Source organism: Anabrus simplex, chromosome 2, assembly GCF_040414725.1.
Source record: "Anabrus simplex isolate iqAnaSimp1 chromosome 2, ASM4041472v1, whole genome shotgun sequence".
NCBI classification, from domain to species: Eukaryota; Metazoa; Arthropoda; class Insecta; order Orthoptera; family Tettigoniidae; genus Anabrus; species Anabrus simplex.
This window is the reverse complement of record NC_090266.1, coordinates 1,035,989,902-1,036,006,598: the sequence shown is the minus strand read 5'-3', so window position 1 is coordinate 1,036,006,598 and position 16,697 is coordinate 1,035,989,902. Positions and strand designations below refer to the sequence as shown.

The window sequence follows — 16,697 nt, the reverse complement described above, 5'->3', positions numbered from 1 at the left end:
CTACACCGTGGGGTCGTATGTGACCCAGACGCACAAGTTAGTCACAACAAAGAAAGAAAATTGTTCGACTATAGCTGTCACTCCAATCAGCACCCAGACACTGAATTAGAGTGAATACCTGTAAGCTGCTGAACTATGGATTGTGTATAGAGATGGTCCTCGAATGGCAGAGTCATAGGCGACCCATCGTGTGGTTCTAGGCTTTAGGATATCCGGCAACGCAGTCAGTATCATCAGACGAAATTCAGCCATAGGATTCACACAGTAAAAGCAGCCAAAAGACCTCCAATTTTACGTGGAATTCGAACCCCACGGAAATGACATTTCAGGTCAAACATATCTCATCCATTAGCTAGGATTCAGTCCAATGCCACATTGTTCAGAAATCAGTGACCACGCCACTCGACTATCACATCTCGCCCCTGTAGAAATCTGCTTTAATTACTAGACAGTACTACAATCGGAATGATGAAATTGGAAAGCAGACCGCGAGATGGCACCACTTCAAAAGGACTGCATTCTGTTGGAAAAGCTTGCCCCAACTGTGTCGTGCATATGGAATCGGACTTAGTTTACGGCCGAATGCCCTTCCTCTGGTCAAAACACTATGTGGAGTGATGTATTCGTTATTACATGTTATTGTGGTGGTCGGTAATGTGATGTGCTGTGTGCGTCTGGAGAGATGTGTAATGAGTTAAACACAAACAGACAAGTCAGAGGAATTAATCAGACATAGTTACCATTCCCGACCTGCCAGGGAATCAAATTCGGCACTCTATGAACCACAGGTGATGACGTTGATCATTCAGCCAAGAATGAGGACACGATTATTATTACTGTTTCGCAGATAATTAAAAAGGTTATATCAGAATTCACCCAGCGCTTGCACGGATATCTTCAAAGAAATTTCTACGAAATGAATATTTCAAAAAGTTTCAAAAGGATCGATTTCATTCGTTCATTTTATACATACGGTCCACTAACTCTGGAGGGACATGCACGATGCTTTTAAAAGAGTGGTATTATATAAATAAAAATATTTTGAAAAGTTACAAATCACTTTTTCACTCTGGAAGTTTTGTTCTATTGCATGTTCGTATTCTGTGCTTAGTACGAGGTATTGCAAACGTGTGTTACACGACGACCAGTTAGGGAATTTATCTACCGGTATAATACGTTAAAACTTCTCTAAAAAATGTTACATAAAACGAATACACGTTCGTCATTAGTTCATGGGATTCACCTTCTCAAATGTATACCAACGCTGCACGAAATAAAAAATAATTGCAAGTTAGATCTCTGTTCATAAGGTCTCTGCCATATGACATACACACAGTTTGCTTTTTGTGGGGATTTGAATTTTTAAAAGTGTCCTTTTAAAGGACGCCAGGTCCCAAGAGGTTAAATGTACTTCAGAATCAGCCTCCCATCTCCATACAGACCATCAAGAGTACTCATAACATCGGCATTACGCAGGGGAGAGTTATTAACTGCATGACTATCATCTTCTCACCCAGGAATGAACCTGGTGCTCATTTTCAATGTAGACTGAGTGAAGCTCAGGCACAAAACCCTCTCCAAAAGTGAAAAGTCTCGTTTCCAAACTTTTCGATTTCCTCAGAGGTAATGGAACGCATGACCTTTAACGTGAACCGTGCATGCGTTTACCACATCGGATACCCAGCCACTTTCTGGCCTTTTCAGGCACAATCCAACGCGGCATTGAACGTTATTATGCACACATGCTTTTACATGTTTTAAGAAATGAGGAGAGAGTTTTGCTGTGGAAATACATTCCTCTGCAAAACAAGCTAACTGGAAGCGTACAAGCTGAAACAGTAGTTATGTCGCGACGGATCTTCTAACTATTTCAATTAACAATGTTGTTGGTTTTAACTTTTATGGCTTTGGAAGACACCGAGTTCCGGAATTTAGTTCCGTAGGAGACCCTTAAGGTGCCAGTAAATCTACCGACACGAAGGTGACATATTTGAGCACATTCAAATAACACTGGACTGAGCGGGGATGGAACCCACCAACATGAGCAACGAGGGCCAGCGCTCTGCCACCTGAGCTACAGAACACGGCCCTATCTATTACTGAGTACCATGAACCGGGAATTAATAAATTATGGGATTACCTTCGCAACTGAATTTGTTGGACTACTTTTCTATTTCAGACGATTTTCGATGTTCACGTTCGTGGAACTGGCGGGTGATACCCAGAACATGAGAGCCCTTGAAATTTATGTCGACGTTCATATTGATAACTGTGCGTTTGTTTACAACACATTTTCAGGTTTGTTTAGACGTCAGTGACACTTGCGTTCCTTTATCCTTTTGAAGATAATAATAATAACAATAATAGTAATAATAATAATAATAATAATAATAATAATAATAATAATAATAATAATAATAATAATAATAATAATCGTCCACCCGCCCATTATTCGTGAAAACCATTGACCGTTCTTGCGGCGTGGTCTGCATTTCTGACACACCAACTAATCGTGCCTCCCGGAGCATTTCCAGCAATGCTCCGGATACAGTAGTCGCAGCGTTCAAATTTCCATTGGTCACGCCAACATCTGTAGCAATTTGGAGTAAATTTAGCAACCCATGAGACTGAAGAGACACAAAAGGTCGAATTCCAGTGCACATAATTTCACGAAAGTCCTCTTCTTCGAATTTCTTGCATCTTATGTAGGGAGAGTCAAACTGCATGAAGAATAAAATCTATCACTCCAAACCCTGAACAGGAAAATCTTAGTAACAAGAAAATTAATGTATTGTGTATTACAAGAAATAAAAGAATAATAGCTATAAGAAAAATGAATTTCTGATTGTTGCATATACTTCCATAACGATATTTCTATAAATAACTGATGTGAAGCCATTTGCAGGAAGGTACGTACAAATTTCCAAACATCTTTTACATCGAACATCCGATCTGAGTGGCTCAGACGGTCGAGGCATTGGCCTTCTGAACTCAACTTGGCAGGTTCGATCCTTCCTCAGTCCAGTGGTAATTGAAGGTGCTCAATTACGCCAGGCTCGTGTGGGTAGATGTAAAAGAACTCCTGCGGAAGAAAATTCCGGCACCTCGGTGTCTCCGAAAATCGTCAAATGTAGTTAGTGGCACGTAAAAAATCACATTAAGCATGATTGCATCCAACATAGCCAGTATATAATCCAGTATCCTTGTGACACAAAAATTCCACGGACGACTTTACTTATTGCTTTATCCTTTTGTTGGAATTTGCGGTCAGAATGTAAGTTGCACACTTCAACTTCTCCCTACCTGTTAAGCGCTAACAATGCATTTCGGACGTGTACCTTTAGGGACGGGTAACCACTGGACGGATGGGATGAATAGTACTGCCACTATTTTCCCGCTCAGGCATCAGCCCAGCTGGCCGAGCAAACACTGTAGAAACGCTATTCATGTTGTGACCGTTCCGCACACACACGCGCCTTTCTCCGCTACGAGGGTAGCATAACTCGTGCCCCTGAACTTCTAGCCATCCCTCGGAGAACTGCGAGCGAGAGACGTAGTGATCCATTCATTCCGACTGCTAGTTTAAGCAAGCGTCTGAGGTGGCACCCTTTTTCTTTCTTTCTTTCTTTCTTTCTTTCTTTCTTTATCAATCCGTTTATCTTCCAGGGTTGGTTTTTCCCTCTGACTCAGAGAGGGATTCCACCTCTACAGCCTCAAGGCCAGTGTCCTGGATTGGAAGACTTTTGGTAGGAGATACAACTGCGAGGAGGATCAGTACCTCGCCCAGGTGGCCTCACCTGCTATTAACGAATAAATCGTTACTTTTCAATTCATGTTAGTGATAAACAATTATATGAAGCATTAAGTACAAAATAATAACGTGAATCTCTCTTTCTACACGCAGCAATGTTACACTCACTTAGCATCCTGAGTATTAATACAATAATTACATTCTCAAACGTCCACCTCTGTGGTGTAGTGGTTAGTTTGATTAGCTACCACCCCCGGAGGTAAGGGTTCGATTCCCGACTCTGCCACGGAATTTGAAAAGCGGTACGAGGGATGGAACGGGGTCCACTCGGACTCGGGAGGTCAACTGAGTAGAGGTGGGTTCGATTCCCAGCTCAGCCATCCTGGAAGTGGTTTTCGGTGGTTTACCACTTCTCCTGCAGGCAAATACGGGGATAGTACCTAACTTAAGACCACGGCCGCTTCCTTCCCTCTTCCTTGTCTATCCTTTCCAATCTTCCCATCGGGGGCGAGGTATTGGTCATCCTCCCCAGTTGTATCACCCGACCCAGAGTCTGAAGCTCCAGGACACTGCCCTTGAGGCGGTAGAGGCATGATCCCTTGCTTAGTCCGAAGAAAAAACCGACGCTGGATAGTAAACAGATAAAGAAGGAGAAGACATTCTCAAACGTTAATGGCAAAAAATACATGACCACTCCTATGTATAAATACTCTTTTCTTTGACGTTACAGAGACAGTAAACATAACCGTAAACAGAAATTTCAACGAAGTACAAAAGGCAGATTGAATTAAATAACAGAATGATTGTCCTTAATTATCCATATTGATGTCCCTGTAGAAGTCTTTCATTACTGAGGACAATATCGGGTTACATTCCCCGACATATTTAGCTTTTGGTGGCGATGAAACTTGGGCTGCTTGAGTGAGCTGGCCGTGCGGTTAGGGCCGCGAAGCTGTCAGCTTGCATTCGGGAGATAACGGGTTCGAAACAGACTGTCGGCAACCCTGAAAGAGTTTTTTTCGTGCTTTTTCATTTTCATACCAGGAAAATCCTTGGGCTGCAGCTTAATTAAGTCCACGGCCGCTTCCTTGCTCCTCCTAGACCTGCCCTATCCCATCGTCCCCGTAAGACAGTCAGTGCGACGTAAAGCAAACTTAAAAAGAAATGAACAGTACTATCTTCGATGTCCGGACACAAATTATGGTGTCGATAGTTCGATGTTTTATAGATGTTTAGCGCTGCCTGAACGTACAATACAAATCACTGACACTAGCACAGGTACAAAATGAGCTGTAGTCGGCGTACAGTCCGTTCCGGTGGTAGTTGAAAACGGCGGGATCGAGCAAGCCGTTTGATGATGTATGTCACGTACCACCAAGCGTGAACACGAGTGCTGTCATGTAGTCGACGAGCGTCTTCTGCTCTGCGAAACACAGTATATAGTGAACTGCCTGCCTTACGAATCTTATACAGTTTGCTATTTGTCGCCACAATATCTACTATATACAACTTTGCTTGAAGTTCAGGAGAAAGAACCCTATGTGCAATATTCTTCCAGATGCGGTCCAGTTGTATACTAGAACAGACTGATGAATCCTGGAAGCTACAAATTGGCTAAGCTGCTGAAATATATATATTGTTTACAATGTTACGTTATTATTAGTAAAGATTTGCGGTAGATGGCTCATTTCATACTTCAAATATCGTGCATATGGGGCAAATTTATTCACATCGTAGAAAAGAGGAGGGTTTCGGCATCTGCTGTAAACTGCACCACAGTTGGATATTTTTTTGGGAATATGGATGACCTTCAACATTGATGAATTTTATGTGTCAATTGAGGAATAAAGCTGTCACTTGGTTGTTGATATCTTTGAGTCGTAGTTCACAAGAAGATATTGACAGAGTTGAAGTATTATAATTCGCCATTAGGATTGAACCTTCCATATGTACCCTCCTACGGCTGATGTTATCTTATTACCCGTTATCCGGGCCATAGGTAAGATTAGACCCATATATCCCTGTTTACTGATTGAGTATGTATCTATTTACTGAATATTCTCTGCATTGATGATATATTTAAATATTTTTCTCGTTGTAACAGTCCTTGTGTCACATTCACAGTTTTGCCCCAGCAGTGCTGGATCATTTTTTGGATAGTGTTAAAACAACTAAGTCCTGAGATATTTACCTGTTGCAGCACCGATGCCCGGTTCAATAAAAATTTATCGCGCAGACAACTTGTTCCAAATTTTAACAAACACTATTTATTAGCATTTAGCTTTGCCTCATACAGATTCCAGTGATCACTGAGGGATTATTTAAGATTGTGTGAGTTGTTCTGCGGTCCGCAATAATGGTGACATCAGAATAAACAACGATTTACATTACACTTCTGTCACGTATACGTGTTAAGTTACTCAATAGTGGTTGAAGAGATAACACCAAAAATAATGTCGATAACGGACATCGCTGTTGTACTCCTGCTAATTGCCTAAGTGGAGGAAACATTGGATTGGACTTCCCTAGACCCTCCCTGAAAAATGTGTTGTATGATGTTAATAAATCGTAATGTCCTGTTCCATTGCACGTAGAACAGCAATTATGATTCACTCTATAAAGATATTAGTTGATTATACTGGTTTCTTACCCTAGATTAACTGATAAACTCTCTTATGGCAAATACTGCGTGTATAATGCTTCTACCGTGAGCTCCACACGATTGGCGTGCACTTAAAACATCGTACATAAAAAAGGTCCTTTGCTGTTTAAGACACCAAATGAGTAAACTGTAATGGAAATTCAGCAGAGTGATTGGTCAATAATCTTCTATACATTTAGGATTAGGCTTATATGCTAACAGTACAATCAATCCCCCTTTCTCGGTGACTTATATTTCGTCGCTGTTCGGGAAAATGGTTATATATCTCACAATGCTCTTCCTATTCATTATGTTATTTAAGGCTGGTCACGCCTACTAGTCACATAGTGATGTGCAATTTATCACAATAATTTTCGTTGTCTTCATTTTCGTATGCTAACGTATAAAGGAAAATGAACCTTAGGTACATTATACTGTATGTGGGCGAGTCATGCAAACATTCACTCCTAGAGTGCGGTACGGTAAGGTTCATTTTCCTTCACACATATGCATAGGAAAATGAACTCAACGAACATTGTTCTGATGGACTAAATCTCCATATGTTGCTGGGAGGAGTGACCAGTCTTAAGGAGAATAATGGATATGAGAAGCATTTTGAGATGTGACCTTTTGCCCGAACAGCGATAATTTGGTCTTGAACATAACACATCATTTAAGGATATTATAAGGTCTTCCTTGATAACTGGCCAAGATATCAGGTAGCATTCTCTTCCAAGGCCATCTGGTCCAGAGGATATATTAGGCTTTATAAATGTCTTCCTCAAGCAGTTCTTTGATTAGGTAGTCTTGTTGTACATGTATCATTCTCTGATTGAATCAAAAGAGGCACTGTTGCTGTCAATAAGCACACCATACCTTTTTCATACAAGTATATGAAGTAATGCTCAATTATGTTTTTAACATCACTGGATGACTCCCCACTTGATAATATTAGTTCAAATATCCCCCCCCCCCCCCTTCTGGCTTACTCTCTCGAATGGGATGTAAAATATTGACATTTTAGAAGTATAATTTTGATGATTTTCTTGATCGTATTTTAAGTCCTTCATTCACCTCTCTGTACAATTTGAGGAGATATGCTCTTCTATTTTGATACGGAGATATGTTGATGGGTTCCTGGGATCTTCCTATATGGTTGACCTAAGCACTTATAAAAGAATTGGGATTTTCTTTATTTATTTGATGAGTGTATTCAGCAATAAATCGTTTCATGAGTTTGATTGCATTGGGATTAGCATAAAATAACCACCCCTCGAGTCTCATTTTATAACGTGAATTATGTTTCCTCCACAATTGCCACTTCACTGGAAATTGTTCCTTCAGTTCTTCGCTGTCGATAATATTCGTACTTAGTTTCCATACAACCCTTCCCCGAGCTACTCCCATCTCTGGTTGCTTCATTAGGCATGGAAAAAAGTATTCATACAGTATGCGCTGCAAAACAAAGTGCGTCCTTTAAATAGTAAATTAAAAACTGCACCCAAGCTGATGTAGCGTTATATAAGCAAGTCATTGGTTATACAGCTTTACATATGCCTACGAAATGTTCTATGGAAATAAAACATGTGGTAATTTTCACGGCATTCAACCAGAAAGAAAGTATTAATACATCAAACTAGTTGTAAACAGAAAAGCTGTTCCAAACTCGTAATGCAAACACCACTTGTGCAGGCGGGTGGAGTATCGTGAGGTATCGCCTGGCAAGACGTGAGTACTGTGGTGCAGCGGAATGAACCACAAGGGGAAGAAAAGGACAGTAGAGAAAAGGAACATTGTTGTCGCCAAATATCGTCAACAAGTCATACTCCGAAATTTCAAGTATAATCGGGAGAATTCGAGCGACTGTGCGATCATCATTAAGCGGTAGATGGGTAAAAGAAATCAATGGTTGAAGAGGAGGTAGTCCACAGAAGCTTAAGACAAGAGAGACTAGAATCCTGCTAAGAATGATAAAGAAATTCTCTAAATTGGCTACGTGTGCACTATCGGCACATGTGCGTGACCAGTTAGAAAGTATGTCACTCCGTATATCCTCAACCGTTCGGTATGCAGAGCCAGGGTGAAAACCCTACCTTAGTAAAGACATTGCAAGAAATCAGCTTCATTTCCCGTACCAAATCTTACTTCCATTAAATCAATGAAAGTACATTTCCACCTGTTTGATACTATACATTAGCTTTAAGCAAATTAATTATTTGAACAACATGTTTCATTCCTTAGGAACATCTTCACCGATATAACACTGCTTAGGTGAAATGACATAAAATTATATTCTTCTCAAAAGAACATCTTTAATCTTAAAAAATGAACAACTAAGGAAAGCATACACATCAGATATGAACAAATTTTAATTCTATTTAAGTAAATAGGAAATTGTTTTAAATTAGGTTAAAACGTAAGCAGATCAATCTTCCCTTCCCACTTAATCAACACATTCAACCCTTTTTAAATTAGTTTTATTTTAAGCATAACAAATGTTTAAAGCAAATATATAGTATCAAACAGGTGGATGTTTACTTTGATTGATTTAATGTTAGTAAAGACAGCCTGTATCCATGACAGCAGGTTTCTGGGATACGATATTTAAAAAAAAATTCTACTTGCCTTACGTCGCACCGACACAGATAGGTCTTATGGCGACGATGGGACAGGAAAGGCCTAGGAGTGGGAAGGAAGCGGCCGTGGCCTTAATTAAGGTACAGCATTTGCCTGGTGTGAAAATTGGAAACCACGGAAAACCATTTTCAGGGCTGCCGATAGTGGGGTTCGAACCTACTATCTCCCGAATACTGGATACTGGCCGCACTTAAGCGACTGCAGCTATCGAGCTCGGTACGATATTATTTACGGATGAAGGTAAATTTAATGTCTTTCACACCTATGGTAGGATATTGGTCTGGAGGAGACCGAATACAGTACTAAACTATAAAAATCCTTGAGGCCACGGTAAAGTACGGACGTGGTAAAGCATGGTATGGGGAATTATGGTAGCCACCGGTGTTGGAAAACTTGTTTTTATTGAAAGTAACATGGGCAGATTTGTGTATTTGAATTTTCTCAAAGCGAATTTCCAACAGTGCATTGATACCTTGGGTCTTGCGAGAAATTACTTTCAACACGACAATGACCCAAAACTACATAGGATATTGTACGTCTGCGGTTGCTGTACCGCACTCCACATACACTCAGAACACCGTTTCAGAGTGCGCTCTTGAACCCAATCGAGCACCTGTGGAGAGAACTTGAAGCAAGAGTGAGGAAACACGAAATTCGTAGTGTTAAAACTTTTAAACAATGTCTGTTACGGGAATGGTAAGGCATTAGGTCAGATACTATAACAACATTGGTCCATTCATGCCAAGTAGGTTGAGAGATGTGATACATAGGAAGGATATGCGTACGATGTACTAAACCAGTTGTGGCTTTGTTATAAGTATGTTTTCAGTCAGTGAATGAATACTTATTTCGCACCGAAAGAGTTGGCAGTGCAGTTAGAGGTTCGGAGCTGTGAGCTTGCATTCGGGAGATAATGGGTTCGAACTCAAAAGTCGGCAGCCCTGAAGATGGTTTTCCGTGGCTTCCCATTTTCACACCAGGCAAATGCTGGGGCTGTACTTTAATTAAGGCCAAATATGCTTCCTATTCATTTTCTAGCCCATCGTCGCCATAAGACATATCTATGTCGGTGCGAAGTTAAGCCGATTGTAAAAATAAATATTTCACAGTGCAAAAGAATACTTAAAAGCCTGTTTATGTACTATGAGTAGTTTTGTTCCTTCACTGCAGTGCATGAATACTTATTTCCATGACTGTAGGATACATGCTGCATGGTCCGAAAATTCAACGGGGCACACACCAGCATTTCTACTTACTCTTGTAGACTTTGACGGACATATATTCGGTCAAATCTCGATGCTCCAGTAGCGCAAAAATATGTGCAGCCTGGGTCGGATCATGATTTGCAGTTACCACGTGTCTATCAGTTTGAGCCCTTGCACCAGGGTCAATAACGCCATATGATTCTGAAAAATCCCGCTGTGATCTCCGCCGTTGATTACGGCATTAAAATCCTCGCCAGCAATCATTCTATCTCTATGATTTTCAATTAATATATGCTATCAGTCGTAGAGAACTGATTACGTTCGACTCTCGCCTGGGAACCAGAAGGTGAATATATATATACAATTAGAATTCCTTTCACGTTGAAATGTTAGCACGGGAACTGGAAGAAGTATGGGATCTGAATGGGGAATTTTATCCTTGATATACATCTGTACCTCTTCTAGTTTCACTGATATTCAGTATTATTTCATACCCTCTCCCCATGGCACTGCAGCCTTGAAGGGTCTTGACCTACCAAGCGACCGCTGCTGATTCCGAAGACCTGCAGAATAACAGGTGTCGTGTTGTCAGCACGACAAACCCTCTCGGCCGTTGTTCTGGGCTTTCTAGACCGGGGACACTATCTCACCGTCAGATAGCTCCTCAATTCTAATCACGTAGGCTGAGTGGATCTCGAACCAGCCCTCAGATCCAGGTAAAAATCCCTGACGTGGCCGGGGCCTCCGTGTAAGAATCAAGCACGCTGCCCCTACACCACGGTGCCGGCCATTCTTTCACACCCAAATTATATGAATTAAGTCATCTGTAGCAACTTCCTGTAACAAGGCTATATCAGCATCTTGGTCGCGAATTAATTTCTTAACAAACTGCTACTTATTGGCTATCCTTATAATGTTTAAGGTCATTATAGTGTACTTTGAGGAATGTAACATTCATCTTGATACTGAACGTAGCTGTCGAACCCTTGACCAGATACACATTACTACATTACAGTTTATCGCCTAACCGCGCTCCTTGTCTTCGAGGATCCTCTGGGCTTATAGGCTATACGGTTGTGCTGACTTACGAACGCGGTATTTTGTTGACTGTGTAGTTGTTAGCTTTTAAACGTTATTCACCGGCTGAACAATCTCACAAGAGGGAATTTCACTTGTGTTCTTAAACTGTGTTTGAGGCGAGGGCTGAAAGTCATCTGACCGCAGCTGTTTAGGAGTCATTCGATTACCTGTCAGAATTTCACTGGTGTTACATAATCGGTATCTAATTCCACATCTTACTTCATAGTGTTGTAGTTACTAGAATTATTTATCATTTCTGCCAACAAACAGGTTACGTAAAAGTTTGTATTTTTTAGTTCTTCTTCTTCTTCTTAATACATTTACCCTCCAGGGTCGGTTTTTCCCTCTGACTCAGTGAGGGATCCCACCTCTACCGCCTCAAGGGCAGTGTCCTGGAGCTTCAGACTCTGGGTCGGGGTATACAACTGGGGAGAATGACCAGTACCTCGCCCAGGCGGCCTCACCTGCTATGCCGAACAGGGTCCTTGTGGGGGGATGGGAATATTGGAAGGGATAGACAAAGAAGAGGGAAGGAAGCGTCCGTGGCCTTAAGTTAGGTACCATCCCGGCATATGCCTGGAGGAGAAGTGGGAAACTACGGAAAACCACTTCCAGGATGGCTGAGGTGGGAATTGAACCGTCCTCTACTCAGTGGACCTCCCGAGGCTGAGTTGACCCCGTTCCAGCCCTCGTACCACTTTTCAAATTTCGTGGCAGAGCCGGGAATCGAACCCGGGCCTCCGGGGGTGGCAGCTAATCACACTAACCACTACACCACAGAGGCGGGTTTCTGCTAGTTCAGAATTAATCATTCCGTTTCCAGTCGTAAGACTGTGACATTTAAACGCATGGCAACCTATTTCAGTAAATATTGGAAAATTAGGAATAATCCTAATGAAAAATTGTATTCTACATACACATTTAATATATATTGTGGAATTAGAGCTACAGTATGTGCATTTAATTACAAAGTGACATTTATTTTTAGGGTGGGTTGAGTATTCTTCTATTTGAATTTGGTGTATTGATTTCTCCAGTCCTACAGTTTCGGAATAATCCGGCTGTGAAACTATTTCCGGTCGGCTTGCATCTACTGATTTGCCTAGGTCATTTATAACAAAGTTATTCGGTAGTGAATGTATCTCCACTTCCGTCATGATAACCTGATGTGCGTTTAGTGCGAGTTTATGAACTGGGCTGGAATGTTTATATTGTGAACTCAACGTCTGTTTCCTGTTGTCGGTCCTGCAAGTCGTACATCTGTAGCGCTCGCGAGGGATGTGCTTGTACAGTTCCCTGCCACCTGTTCACTCATCAGCCTAGGTGTTGTTTCTCCGGTTGAATTTGTTCCTCGTCTTACCGGACAGTCCTGTCGAAGATGGCCTTTACCACTTCAATAATAACATGCCCTTGGTTGTCCTTCATAATTGATCCGAATTCTACACCCATCAATTGTCACTACTGTTGGAATGGCACTTTGTAATTCAATGCGCAAAGCTCTAATTCAACTATATAAATTAAACGTGTAAGTAGAAGACCATTTCTCATTACGAATTTCAGTAAGTTTCCTAAATTAACTGAAATAGGTTGCCACGTGTTCATTGACAATTTCTATTGGAAGTTTCATTATACGTATCATTTTTGTACCCACATCAGCGCATGTTATAATTACATCCGAAAGTGAAGCGTTAAATTTCTTTCTCTATGATTTTCCTGCTGTTGAAGTCAGAATTCATTCCATTAGAAGTTTACTACTTAATTTTATGAACACTGCTACTACCAAATTACCTGTCTCCACTTGATCTACATTTACTTTTAAAACTGTTTCAGTCCAGTCATGAATGACTGCCGATCCGGCTTTGTTTCCTTTATCAGTCAAATCACATTTTACTGCATTTTCCCTAATGTTCAAGCTTGCTGTTTCCTTTCACGTTTTACTAACAACACTCGAAACACTCTACCTTACAGCACACAACAGAACTGTGCGCTCAGTGTTCAGAAAGGGCTAGGGTTAGGATTGGAAAGGAGGTGGCCATTGTGTTAACTAAGATATAGCCCTAGAATTTGTTAAGTATGAAAAGTATGAAAACAATCAAGATTTCCGACGACGATGGGTTTCGACCCCTGCGTCACCCGAATGTATACTCACTTCCACTAGCCCTGACGTGTGCAGCACATTTATTTATTTATTTATTTATTTATTTATTTATTTATTTAATTATTTAATTATTTATTTATTTATTTATTTATTTATTTATTTATTTATTTATTTATTTATTTATTTATTTATTTATTTATTTATTTGAGAAAGCAAAACAGCGAGAAGCCGAATTACAGAGTTCCTCGATGAAGAATATATTTACAATGAAGTATCACAATGCGAAAATTAGAAATAAATGAAAGAACAAAGAAGAAAAATCATCTAATGTCAAAAATAGCGGAAGAAAATTAAAAACTAAAAAAATAACTGTAGAGACACAACAATTAACAATAAAACATAAAGGCAAAGACGAAGAGAAGGACTTACAGATAGGCAAAGTAAGATGAATGACACGTACGTAACGGTATAGTACAGTAAAAAATAAATATATTATATACAATAGAGGGGACAGCAATGAGTAGAGAAAAAGAGAACGTGAAGAAAATGAGCTAGGTTAAGTTTAGGAAGAATCGATTAATGGAGGCATACGAAGAAGAAACGTCCAAATTCCTGTCAGAATATGAGATAAGGAGGGTTGGAATGCGGATAATACATTTCTTTGAACAAGAGAGATGCGGGAATACGAAATAGGAGGGGGTGGATTTATCCTGGTTTTGCGAGTTGGGACATGCAGGAAAGAGAAGGATGCAGGTTCAGGATAACGAAATAAGCCATTAACAGCGTTATATAAGAATCTAAGGTCGGCTACTTTCCTGCGATTAGATGAAGGGTGAAGATTTAAACTTATCCAGTATCTGATTGCTGTTCAAGTTTCGACAATCAGATACTCTGGCTCTAACAATGGCACAGAAGAATGACTGCACGCGGTCAATGTGATTCAAATTAGTGGGTGAAGAGGTAAACTAAATGGGAGACGCGAATTCAATAATCGGTAGGATGCAAGATACATAGTTGGCTCTGAGAGCGTGATGATGTCAGAAAATCTATATAACAAACCGAGAAGTGACATTGCTCGTGAAGTTATGTTTTGTATATGGGGGACATATTACACTTTACTGTCAAACAACACTCCTAAGTCATTTTGTTGGAACGTGTATTCTGTCTTCAGACTTTTGTGGGGAAATGGACTAGATACACTAATTTATCATATTATGGTGATTTCTCATTCCAGACAAGATGATGGCCAACATGAGAAGCACCCGTCTCACCCTGGTATTCTTGGTGGTGATGGTTACTCTCAGCTGGGCAATGGGCAAGACTCTGGGGCAGCCCGGGGACAAGGAACGTCTGCTCAGTGAGTTGGACGTAAGTAGAGTAGCTTCATTTTCTTCTTTCTAAAATTTGTAGCAAATTATTGTAATATTTAAGGGAGGTAAAATCCTAAAAATAAAATAAAAGTTTTTTTTTCATTCTCAACCCACAAATAAATGAAATCTCTGAATCAATGTATGTATCATTCTTTAAGAAAAGCGAACCCGAAATGAGTTCTTAATGTTTAGTAATATATAGTTAAAAGAACTGCATCCTTCAAATTATTGTCTTGAAATCCTCGTGTTTCCCATATCGAGTGGCAGAGGAGAATTTGTTTCCGTGTACCGTGTAAACAGCTTCGTTATTTATGATTATGTACGTGGATTGCCTTGTCTGGAGTGAGCTGCTTGGGTTACAATTCTGTGTTCCATTGTACCACCATAAATAATGCATTACTTTGATTATAATTGTTTGCATTTGATACACTTAATATCGTCTTTGCGCCGGCGGAAACCGCTATGTGACGATGTTGTTAGAGGAATACTGACCCGCAACACAGATCTCATGAATAATGAGAATTCTTTGAAGATGATCGCACAGTATGGAACCCTACCCTAAATGACAGATCCTTACCAGCCAAAGTTCAAAGCTGGTATATTTTATATTACTGTTTCCGCAGACGCAAATACGATGTAATATGTAATTACAAGTCTCAACGTACAGAAAGGAGAATATGAACATTTTCAAAAAGATTTTAAAACAATTACAAGGAATCACTGAAATAAAATCGTAACAAAGATTTTCTCACTGCCTAAATCAGACGACCTAAATTAATATCTTTTTTTCTCTTGAAAACAAATTCATTGAAAGGAAAGCATATAACACACAAAAACTGGTAGTCTGGCTCCTTGTAAGATTTGATTCCTAGGCTGGTCGGCGATTTTACCCACGTCTGATTCGTTTTTCCGACGCGGCACTGGGCGTTTTTGTTTGTTTCACAAAACACCTCTTCATATGCATGCAACACTCCAACTGCTGCAACACGCATCCCTGCACATAGAATTGGCGTCAGGAAGAACATCCAACCACTAACACCCACAACCCCCCACAAGGTGAGGGAATAGCAGCGGAACAAGAAGAGAAATGATATCACATTGAAATTGGAAAGGTCTCTTCATTCTGCTTCAGAGAATTAGGTAGCAAAGAGGGATCAGAACATTTTTTAAATTGTTGCCGGTTCGAGCCCCACACTCGGCAGCCCTGAAGGTGATTTTTCGTGGTTTCCTATTTACACATTTCCTATTATATTTTCAGATGAATCACACTTGAATAGTTAATATCAGAAAATCGAAGTTTATTGCAATTTAATTTATATTTGTATCTCCCCTACACATCACCTATATGAAGCTTGTAAAACCGGAATAAAGCATTTGAATGTAATCCTAAACATTACAAAACGTAATTCAAATGCTGTGACCGCCTCTTACCAGATTGTAATTAACTGCTATCCAGTCTCCTTTGAAAACAACGCAGCAATTTGAATTCAAAGTAGTTTGTCAGTTATCGAAAGAAGTAGTTCCTTAATATTAGTATATCCCAAGCTCCCCATAAGTTAATTTATGAATCAACAAAGACGTGTATTATTTACCAGCAATATAGAAATGAATTTTTGAGCTATTAATGACGAATATTTCAACTTCAAGTCCTGGTATCTGAATTAGAGGAAGAATAGTTTATTTGTTTTGTTATTTTTTATTTGAAGACAGTCGTATTCCAATTCAAACCCAGTTAAATTTCTGCTATAATTAATATGAACGAACGTAGAAACGTATTAAGAGTAATAGTATAATGTAATATCATTTTCAGACGAGATGAGTGACTCAAAACGTAGGTCACTGAATTTCTGAGTTCAAATTGGAGGATTCAATCTCGTTTCAGTCCATTAGTATTTAAAGGTGCTCAATTACGCCA

At 40.0% G+C, this 16,697-nt stretch overlaps 1 protein-coding gene across 1 annotated transcript in view; it reads left to right on the top strand.

Moving 5' to 3' along the window:
• LOC136863264 (prohormone-1) overlaps positions 1-16,697 on the top strand; it is a 319,028-nt gene that overhangs the window by 140,996 nt on the left and 161,335 nt on the right. Inside the window, exon 2 of the mRNA XM_067139648.2 lies at positions 14,647-14,780. Coding sequence (XP_066995749.2) covers positions 14,652-14,780 — 129 coding nt within the window. The 5' untranslated portion in view covers positions 14,647-14,651. The remainder of the gene's footprint in view (positions 1-14,646; positions 14,781-16,697) is intronic.